This window comes from Entelurus aequoreus, linkage group LG24 (genome assembly GCF_033978785.1).
Source record: "Entelurus aequoreus isolate RoL-2023_Sb linkage group LG24, RoL_Eaeq_v1.1, whole genome shotgun sequence".
In the NCBI taxonomy this organism is placed as follows: domain Eukaryota; kingdom Metazoa; phylum Chordata; class Actinopteri; order Syngnathiformes; family Syngnathidae; genus Entelurus; species Entelurus aequoreus.
Window position 1 is genome coordinate 26,141,754 of NC_084754.1, and position 11,599 is coordinate 26,153,352.

General features: G+C 40.8%; 1 protein-coding gene across 2 annotated transcripts in view; it reads left to right on the forward strand.

Annotated features, from left to right (window-relative positions):
• The first annotated feature begins 926 nt into the window (after nt 1-926).
• Nucleotides 927-11,599, forward strand: part of hsf4 (heat shock transcription factor 4) — a 50,475-nt gene continuing 39,802 nt past the window's right edge. For both annotated transcript variants that reach the window (XM_062035574.1, XM_062035575.1), the window contains exons 1-4: nt 927-1,383; nt 5,849-5,957; nt 6,035-6,162; nt 9,181-9,305. In XM_062035574.1, coding sequence (XP_061891558.1) covers nt 1,258-1,383; nt 5,849-5,957; nt 6,035-6,162; nt 9,181-9,305 — 488 coding nt within the window. In that variant the 5' untranslated portion in view covers nt 927-1,257. The remainder of the gene's footprint in view (nt 1,384-5,848; nt 5,958-6,034; nt 6,163-9,180; nt 9,306-11,599) is intronic.

Below are 11,599 nucleotides of genomic sequence, written 5' to 3' on the forward strand. Positions count from 1 at the left end.
TTTGTATTACAACATTTTATTATTTGATCATTTTGTACTGCATTTTAATCTTTTGTTTTGTGATTGTGTGATGTTTTTGCCTGGACCCCAGGAAGAATATTCTCCACTGCGGTGTAGACTAATGGGGATCCTTAATAAACTAAACTAAACTAAACCAATCACAGGCCGCGTAAATGTCACCTTCAACGTGAGGCCATCTAGAAGGCCTTACTGAGAACAACTTGTAATCTGATTGGCTATTGGAATTACCCATCAACTATATGTCCCCGTTCACTTACAGTGCACCAACGCCCGCATTGTTGATTCTGAAGGCCTCCGGCAAATTGCGTACAGTATGGCAACATATGCTAGCTGAATTCTGATTGGATACAAACTAAAACTAAAAACAACAGCAATGGAAGGAGCATAATATGACGTGAAGAGAATATGAATACTTTTAGATAGACTTAGACAAACTTTAATGATCCACAAGGGAAATTGTTCTATTGTATATTTAGGGAAAGTAAATTAAAAATGATCTTATCTTTAATTCTGATCATGATTTCTGGTTATGTTAGGCCAGCAGAGAAGGCCTTGCTGGTCCTGACGGCACACTACTGCTGAAATACTGCTGCACTAATATTAGGTGAACCTTTCAGCTGACTGGAACTTAGTGCTCTATCTAAGCTTTTGTATGTGAGCTGCATTGTTTTACAGAGCGCTCTCTATATTGTCAGTTGGAGGCCAGGGGATGTGTGTGTGTGTGTGTGTGTGTGTGTGTGTGTGTGTGTGTGTGTGTGTGTGTGTGTGTGTGTGTGTGTGTGTGTGTGTGTGTGTGTGTGTGTGTGTGTGTGTGTGTGTGTGTGTGTGTGTGTGTGTGTGTGTGTTGGGGGTGGGCTTGAATGCTGTGTGTGCTGACAAGGACCTTCTGTGATGACATTCACATGATGACTGCTGTGACAAAGAGTTCTGAAAGAAGGGAGCAAATGTAAAGAGAGGAACTAGAAATGCCAGATATCTAAAGAGAGATTAACAGCATATTTGACAGGCCGGTCAAGAGAATTGGAGGTCAGCAGAGAAAAGGCAGGCCTGTGCTTCACAGGGATGGAATCCAACAGACTGAGGCAAACTTGGGAATATCAGTAACGGATTTTCACAAGTGGATTTCTCCAACATGGACTAGTGTGGAAAGTTGTCACGTAGAAATATTTACAGACGTTCCTTACTCCAAACAACTGGTTTCCCATTGTAGAGGGTGACAGTGGGCCGGCTGTCAGCATGCAGGAGTCTCCGGGGGCCATGGGTGTAGATGGCAGCTACACCAGCAATGTTCCAGCCTTTCTCACCAAACTGTGGACTCTGGTGGAGGATCCAGATACCAACCACCTCATCTGCTGGAGTGCTGTGAGTAGCTTTAAAAATGTGTTGGTAAGCCAGGGACAAACGTGAGTATCTCATGTAAGGTTTTACTTAAAGCAACTCTAAAATTTACTCTTGTGTTACTTCTTTATTTTGTCTTACACAAGACCCATAAAAGGTCCACCATTCTACGACTAACCCATTGTCGCTCCTCATACACAGGGCTGACTTATCTTTAGGGGGGGGTCCCCTGGTAAAACCTCAACAACTCAACACCCCCCACCCGAAAACAGAAAAGATAAATCCGGATTTCACTCAACAGAACAGAAACATTGCAAAAATATTACCAATTTTTTAAATTGTTCATGAATACATCTCCTTCGCGACGGGCGCATGCACATCTGTGCGAGTGTGAATAAAGGTCTCTCGCAATGGCGATGTGGGTTCGAGCCCCACTCGGAGCAGTTGGAAAAAACAACTCAGCCGAGAGAGAGAGAGAGAGAGAGAGAGAGAGAGAGAGAGTACACAATCGCCGGACGAAACTGAGTTGTTTGTGATTGACAGCTATGAACACCAATCATTGCATTCCACCGTCAAAATGGGGGGGGGGATTAAGGCGGCCTTGCCCATACAAACACAATTCAATCAATCAATCAATCAAAGTTTACTTATATAGCCCTTAATTACCAATGTCTCAAAGGGCCGCACAAGCCACAACAACATCCTCGGCTTCGATCCCACATCAGGGCAAGAAAAAACTCAACCCAATGGGAACAACTTGAAACCTTGGAAGGGACCGCTGATGTGGGGAGCCCCCTTTGGGTGACCAGTGCAATGGATGGCGAGTGGATACGGTTAATAATGTGAGAGTAAATTTTTTCAATTCATTGGTTTTTATTTGGTCATCAGTTCATGTAAACAGTACACTTCAAGTGCATAGCAGATAAATAAGGTATATGCTGAAGCTAAAAGCTTATTATGCCCACCCTTTCCACATTCACTTTGTACATGTCAAATAGAGAGAAAAAAACAAAAAACAAGAAATCGATCTTGAGATAAAGAATCACAAGAAAGGACTCTAGAGTCCCTGTCAAAATCATAGTACTTGATCACATGCATTGTTAAGCATGTAAATACATGCATGTACCAGTCCATGACTCCAGTCCATAGTGTGGCGAGCAAGGGATCCTTTTGCATGTAGACACGTCAGCAGCGCAGAGACGTCACCGACTGATGCATAGAGCAGTGATCCATCCCGGTCCCGACTTGGAACAGCTATTGCCTCCTCCGTTGAAGCTGATCCATGGTCACCTGATAACCTCTCCATGCAAGAAAGAGGGGCAGAGAAGAAAAGAGAGACGACAGATCAATTGGTCTAAAAAGAGGTCTATTCAAAGGCTTCAAATGAGTTTTAAGATGGGACTTAAATGCTTCTACTGAGGTAGCATCTCTAACTGTTTACCGGAAGGGCATTCCAGAGTACTGGAGCCTTAATAGAAAACGCTCTGTAGCCCGAATACTTTTTTTGGGCTCTGGGAATCACTAATAAGCCGGAGTTCTTAGAACGCAGATTTCTTGCCGGTACAATCAGTAAGATAGGATGGAGCTAGACCGTGTAGTATTTTATACGTAAGTAGTAAAACCTAAAAGTCTAGCAGCCACATTTTGTACAAACTGTAATCTTTTAATGCTAGACATAGGGAGACTTGAACATAATATGTTACAGTAATTAAGACGAGACATAACGAACGCATGAATAATGATCTCAGCGTCGCTGGTGGACAAAATAGGAAACATTTTAGTGACATTACGGAGATGAAAAAAGTCTGTTTTAGTAACACTCTTAATGTGTGACTCAAACGAGAGAGTTTGGTCGAAGATAATACCGAAATTCTTTACTGAGTCGCTTTGTATATTTGTTTTGTCAAATGTTAAGGTGGTATTATTAAATAGGTGCCGGTTTCCAGCAGGACCGATAATGAACATTTCCGTTTTCTTAGCGTTAAGATGCAAAAAGTTGCTGGACATCCATTGTTTAATTTCATTAAGACACGCCTCCAGCTGACTACAATCGGGCGTGTTGGTCAGCTTTAAGGGCATGTAGAGTTGGGTGTCATCAGCATAACAGTGAAAGCTAACACCGTATTTGCGTATGATGTCACCAAGCGGCAGCATATAGGTGCTGAAGAGTGCAGGGCCAAGAACTGACGCCGCGTTACCTTAACATGTTGTATGTTTACTAGAGTTGTGAATTGTTGGGCACCTCACAATTCCGATTTGATTTGATTCTTGGGGGTAATGATTCGATTCAGAAGCGATTCTCGATTCAAAACGATTCTCAATTCAAAATCAACACTTTTTTAATAACATTGGTTGCCAGTTCCATGATTAACTACATTCCTCCATACAATAGATAAACAGTTGTGATACATTTCTATTTTACTTGAAAGAGAACTGATTTTTAAATACAATTCTAAATAAAGTCAATTACAAATAAGGCAACAAGAAAAATATCAAACATTTCTCTTTTATATATACAGTATATACAGTATATATATATACATATATATATATATATATATGTATATACACTACCGTTCAAAAGTTTGGGGTCACATTGAAATGTCCTTATTTTTGAAGGAAAAGCACTGTACTTTTCAATGAAGATAACTTTAAACTAGTCTTAACTTTAAAGAAATACACTCTATACATTGCTAATATGGTAAATTACTATTCTAGCTGCAAATGTCTGGTTTTTGGTGCAATATCTACATAGGTGTATAGAGGCCCATTTCCAGCAACCATCACTCCAGTGTTCTAATGGTACAATGTGTTTGCTCATTGGCTCAGAAGGCTAATTGATGATTAGAAAACCCTTGTGCAATCATGTTCACACATCTGAAAACAGTTTAGCTCGTTACAGAAGCTACAAAGCTGACCTTCCTTTGAGCAGATTGAGTTTCTGGAGCATCACATTTGTGGGGTCAATTAAATGCTCAAAATGGCCAGAAAAAGAGAACTTTCATCTGAAACTCGACAGTCTATTCTTGTTCTTAGAAATTAAGGCTATTCCACAAAATTGTTTGGGTGACCCCAAACTTTTGAACGGTATTATATATATATATATATATATATATATATATATATATATATATATATATATATATATATATATATATATATATATATATATATATATATATATATATATATATATATATATATATATATATATATATATATATATATACACCATTTTTTTGGAAAATCGATTTCTTTTTTTTTTTTTAATGGATTAAGATTAGTCAGAAATAAGGATCGATTAATTGAAAATTAGATTTATTTTTGGACACCCTTAATGTTTACATTGACTAAAAAACGAATTATTGCATTGATTTGGTTGAAACAAGCTTTTTAAAACGTGTAAAAATCTTAATTAACTTTTTGACTTTTTAAGTAGGGGATTATGGAATATCTATGCATTGGGGGCCAGACAGTGTGGTTCGTGTCCCTGTGCAGAATGGGATAAAGGCAGGGGGCTGAACCACCTGGGTTACAGTGGTGCCGTGACCCGGATTAGAGTGAGGCCCAGGGGGTGAGTGTAACAGGGGCCAGCCGGTGTGGCTGCGCCATGTGTACGTTAGTAAATCATCCAGTTAGTCAGCTCGGGCCTTTAGTTCGGTGGTCAGCACACCACCTTTCATGCCAACAACCAGGGTCCGCGTTCCCGTGCAAATTGGGATAAAGACAGTGGGCCAAACCACTTGGGTTACATCTAAAACATATCTAGATAAACACCCCTAAATTATTTGGTTTTGTTCAAAACAAATTCAATATAAGGTGGCAACAATAATACCGGTAACCTGTAAATTTTCACTTAAATAAGTTTAAAAATCTCCCAAGTTTCTTTATTTTAGAGTGTAAAGTAGTAGTTAGCTGACACACGTAGGATTATCATTATGTTAGACAACCTTAATTTTTAAATGTATTATTTATTATTAGAGTCCCACTTACTCCTCCACTTTGATGGCTCTGCATGCAGCCATTTGCAAATTGTTGTTCGCGTCTCAGGGACTGCTTTTCTGTGAATAACTACATCACACAGACTATTTTCCAATAATTTTCATCAGCTGCCATTAAATCGGCTAAGGATTAGCAGTACTCTACCTCTTGAGAAGTCATTCAGGCTATAAATAGATAGAGTAATGAAACAAGACGTCTAAATGTGATTTAAAAGCTTGTGCACCATTAACTGGTGAGTTTTCTCCGGTTAAGCTTCCATCAAAGTCCTAAACAAATGTGTTTTATGTTAATTGAAGACTCTAGATTATCATTAGGTGTCAATGTGATTGGTTATTTGTCAATAAGTGCCCCCTTGATAAACCCCCCCAGGCCCTCACCGCCTCGTCTCTTTTCCAAAGTCAGTAAGGTTTGGCTGAAGCTCACCTATGACCTTAATAAGGACAGGTTTACAGAAAAGCGATTTAAAAAGTAAATGTGTCTATTTCAGACTGGGACCAGTTTCCATGTGTTTGACCAGGGTCGCTTTGCCAAGGAAGTTTTGCCAAAGTACTTCAAACACAATAACATGGCAAGCTTTGTCCGACAGCTCAACATGTGTGAGTATTCTCTTCTTTTCCTTCATATTTTCTTTTGCTCTCCTCTTCCTAATATGTTTCTACTCTGCTTTGTCTAGACGGCTTCCGAAAAGTGGTGAATATCGAGCAAAGCGGGCTGGTGAAGCCTGAGAGGGACGATACAGAGTTTCAGCACCTGTACTTTCTCCAGGGACATGAACACATGCTGGAACATATTAAGAGGAAGGTACTACAGTATATGGACTTACAATCTCTATCCATCCATCTTCTTCCGCTTATCTGAGGTCAAGTCGTAGGGGCAGCAGCCTAGGCAGAGAAGCTCAGACTTCCCTCTCCCCAGCCACTTCGTCTACCCCGCCCCCTCCCCAACGTGTCCTGGGTTTTCCCCGTGGCCTCCTACCGGTCGGACGTGCCCTAAAAACCTCTATAGGTAGGCGTCCGGGGGGCATCCTGACCAGATGCCCGAACCACCTCATCCGACTCCTCTCGATGTGGAGGAACAGCGGCTTTACTTTGAGCTCCTCCCTAACGACGGAGCTTCTCACCCGATCTCTAAGGGAGAGCCCCGCCACACGACGGAGAAAAATAATTTCGGCCGCTTGTACCTGTGAGCTTGTCCTTTCGGTCATAACCCAAAATTCATGACCATAGGTGAGGATGGGAACGTAGATCAACCAATAAATTGAGAGCTTTGCCTTCCGGCTCAGCTCCCTTTTTACCACAATAGATCAATACAGTGTCCGCATTACTGCAGACATCGTACCGATCCGCCTGTTGATCTCACAATCCACTTTTCCCTTACTCTTGAACAAGACACCGAGGTTTGGGACTTGAACGTCTCTACTTGGGGCAAGATCTCATAGATGGTACGCCGCCCTTTTTCATGTGAGAACCATGGACTCGAAGTTGGAGGTGCTGATTCTCATCGCAGTCGCTTCACACTCGGCTGCGAACCGATCCAGTGAAAGCTGAAGATCCTGGCCAGATGAAGCCATCAGTACCACATCATCTGCAAAAAGAAGTGAACTTATCCTGCAGCCACCAAACCGGATCCCCTCAAGGCTCTAACTGCGCCTAGAAATTATGTCCATAAAAGTTGTGAACAGAATCGGTGACAAAAGACAGCCCTGGCGGAGTCCAACCTTCACTGAAATAGGGTCTGACTTACTACCAGCGATGCGAACCAAGCTCTGACACTGATCAAACAGTGAGCTGACCGCCACAATCAGACAGTCCGATACCCCATACTCTCTGAGCACTCTCCACAGGACTTCCCGAGGGAGACGGTCGAATGCCTTCTCCAAGTCCACAAAGTATATGTAGACTGGTTTGATTGATTGATTGAGACTTTTATTAGTAGGTTGCACAGTGAAGTACATATTCCGTACAATTGACCACTAAATGGTAACACCCGAATAAGTTTTTCAACTTGTTTAAGTCGGGGTCCACTTAAATTGATTCATGATACAGATATATACTATCAGATATCATAATACAGTCATCACACAAGATAATCATCAGGGTATATACATTGAATTATTTACATTATTTACAATCCGGGGTGTGGGATGTGGAGGGGCTGGGGGGGGGGTTTGGTTTGGTTGTTATCATCACTTCAGTCATCAACAATTGAGAACAGAGAAATGGACATTGAAACAGTGTAGCTCTGACTTGGTAGGATATGTACAACAAGTAGTGGACATAGATAGAGAGAGAGACAGAGAGAGAGAGAGAGAGAGAGAGAGAGAGAGAGAGAGAGAGAGAGAGAGAGAGAGAGAGAGAGAGAGAGAGAGAGAGAGAGAGAGATCAGAAGGCATAAGGAAAAGTATCTACATTTGATTATTTACATTTGATTATTAACAATCCGGGAAGGGTGTTTAGGGTTGAAGTTGCCTGGAGGTGTACTTTTATTGCGGTTTTGAAGGAGGATAGAGATGCCCTTTCTTTTATACCTGTTGGGAGCGCATTCCACATTGATGTGGCATAGAAAGAGAATGAGTTAAGACCTTTGTTAGATCGGAATCTGGGCAAACTCCCATGCACCCTCAAGGACCCTGTCGCTAGTAAAGAGCTGGTCTACAGTTCCACGACCAGGACCACACTGAATCTGAGGTTCAACTATCCGGCGTAGCCTCATCTCCAGTACAACTGAATAGACCTTACCGGGAAGGCTGAGGAATGTGATCCCAGAATAGTTGAAACACATCTTCTGTTTTCCCTTTTTAAAGAAAGGAACCACCAACCTGGTCTGCCAGTGCAGAGGTACCGCCCTCGATGTCCACGCAATGTTGCAGAGTCTTGTCAACCAAGACAGCCCCACAGCCTCCAGAGCCTTAAGGAACTCTGGGCTGATCTCATCCACCCACGGGCAACTGCGGCCTAGGGTGTCCTGGTGCCAAGTGCACATATGGACACCTTTATGTTTGAACATGGTGTTTTTTATGGACAATCTGTGACGAGCAAAAAAGTAAACAAAACACCATTCGTGTTCAGATCCGGGCAGCCGTTCCTCCCAATCACGCCTGCAGGTTTCACAGTTGTTGCCAATGTGAGCGTTGAAGTCACCCAGCAGAATAAGGGAATCGCCTGAGGGAGCACTCTCCACCACCCCCTTGAGGGAATCCAAAAAAGGGTGGGTATTCTGAGCTGTTGTTTGGTGCGTAAGAACAAACAACCATTAGGACCCTTCCCCCCACTCGAAGGCAGAGGAAGCTACGCTCTCGTCTACTGGCTTAAACTCCAAAGTAGAACCCAGAATTGCCACCCCAGCCTCCTCTCCTCTCATTGCGTGCAACACCAGAGTGGAAGAGAGTCCAGCCCCTCTTGAGAGGACTGGTTCCAGAGCCCTTGCTGTGAGTCAAAGTGAGTCCGACTATATCTAGCCGGAACTTTTCCACCGAGTGCACCAGCTCAGGCTCCTTCCCCTCCAGCGAGGTGACGTTCCACGCCCAAAGAGCTAGCTTCTTCAGCTGAAGATCGGACCGCCAAGGTCCCTGCCTTCAACTGCCGCCCAGCTCACACTGCACCCGACCTCTATGCCCCCTCCTATGAGTGGTGAGCCCATTGGAGAGGGGACAGAGAGGGGGCCCCGGTGACCCGCATCCGGGCGAGGGAAATCTGAGTCCTCGTTTTTTCTTATTCACAAAGGTTTTCGAGCTGCTCTTTGTCTGGTCCCTTACTTACAATGTATATAAAACAAAATATTTTATATTCAAACAAACTTACAGCGTCCCCATGTGTTCAGGTATCACTAGTAAAGAGCGAGGAGACTAAAGTTCGCCAGGAGGACCTCAGCAAACTCCTGTATGAAGTTCAACTTCTGAGAACGCAACAAGACAACATGGAGTGTCAGATGCAGGACATGAAGCAGTGAGTTAACATCTTGTTTGTAGAATATATCAATATACAGTAATACCTCAACTTATGATGGATGGATGGGACTGGTTCTGTGACAGAGCTCTTGACTCAAAACACTGGAATCTCAAATTAACGTTTCCCTTTGAAATCAATTGAAATCAATTTAATTGGTACTTTACCCCTCCAGAACAGGACAATTTTAACATGCTTTTTAAAAATAAAAATACACTTTTAGATAAGAAACAATATATTGAAAACAATACAATGTACTACTACAGTAACACCTAGAGCAGGGGTGTCAAACTAATTTTAGATCGGGGGCCACATGGACAAAAATATACTCCCAAGTCGTCCGGACTGGTAAAATCACGGCACAATAACTTAAAAATAAAGACAACTTCAGATTGTTTTCTTTGTTTAAAAATAGAACAAGCACATTCTGAAAATGTACAAATCATAATGTTGTTGGGAGTTGTTTTTTCACTTAGACTTAGACTTAAACAAACTTTAATGATCCACAAGGGAAATTGTTCAACACAGTAGCTCAGTTACAATGATGGAAAGTGTAAGGATGGAAAAGACAATGCAGGTATAAATAGACTAATATTGCTATAAAAAAATCTAACATATATACGAATATATACATAATATGTGTACAGAATAATTTATATACAGATATATTATATTATGTATATAACATATATACAATATAAACCAATGACCATGTACAATATTACAGTATATACAGTATATATTACAGCAGCAGCATAAAATAGAGAGTAGGTCCAGCAGGAAATAGAAAATAGACATTATAAACATTATAAACAAAGAGAAGTAGCTAACATGTCAGGTGACAGGTAATAGGCAGATGTCATCTATTGCTGTATGGCGAGTGATTATACAGCTGGATGGAGTGCGGAATGAAGGAGTTCTTGAATCGCACAGTGCGGGAAGGAAGTTGAAGGAGCCTGTTGGAGTATGAACTACATGTTTGGGTTAATAGTATTCTATCTTTATTTATATTTTCTGAATAAATTATGAGATAATGTTCATCAGTCAACTCATTGTTGTGTTAATTTTCAATGTATCAAGACAAAAAAAATTATATAAAAATCAAATTAAAGAATGTTATTTATGTAGTTTGATCATTTTCCTCGACTGATGTATTAACACCATGTGGTTTATTGTTTTACATACGTAGCGTCATCTACAAAGATACAAAGAATTGCTATTGCGACATCCAGTGGACACATTTAGAACAGCTCTTTATTTCATTCAAAAATTTCAGATTAATTTTTATAATTAGCAAACTCATCCTGCGGGCCGGATAAAACCTGTTCGCGGGCCTGATCCGGCCCTTGGGCCGTACGTTTGACACCCCTGACCGAGAGTATAGTTTTATGAAGTAATGTAATAACAATGTACAGTATTTACTTTGGAGAGTGGGCTTCTACGTTATCTTCCCTAGCTTCTTCTCCGTCAAACACAGCATCAGCAGCTTCTCAATATTTTCATAAATGTCCACCCTTTATATATTATTTTAACATTATTGGCTGGTATTAGACTCATTCTGGTTCAGTATGGTGATACGCTCAAATCGCTTTGTCGAGTTGACAACACGCTTGGTCATGTTTTTGATGATTTCTTTCTTTAATTTAAAGAACATCATCAGCTTTTTTCTTCTCAGCACTGTCCTTCACACTCCCTTTCTTCCTTCCCAGCTCGTATCTGAAAACACTCAGTCTTAAGTTGAGGTACTACTGCATCAATATATCAGCTCGTTAGTACAATATACCAATTAACAACAAACTTAAGTTTCTTGTGCTAAAGTGAAGAGCTCTATTAAATTCCCTTTATGTGACAAATATACTAATAATTAATAATAATCCACTTGTAAAATGACTCAGTACTGTGGTTGTGTGGACTATTGCTCAACTAAGCTCCCCATTTATTAAAATATCTACCGTTTATTTTTTTGGCTTCTTCTGTTGGCCATGTAAATCTGCAGTCTGTATTTCATAGAAGACACAATATATTGTATTATAAATGCAGTCACTCAACATGTTCTTAGATTAAATGTGTCAAAGCTGTTTCCACCTTAAAAGTCAAAGCATGCAGGGGCCATTTTGATAGCTTTTTATGTCTTCATCTTTTCTTTTTTTAAGCATACATATAATTTTAAAGAAACAATGTTGTGTCGACTTTGTGTTATAGATGACAAAGCGTATTATTAAGTAATAGTATCAAAGTTTTAGTTTTTTCTAATTACGTTACATTGTTTTGCTCTTTTATTCTTACATGTTTAT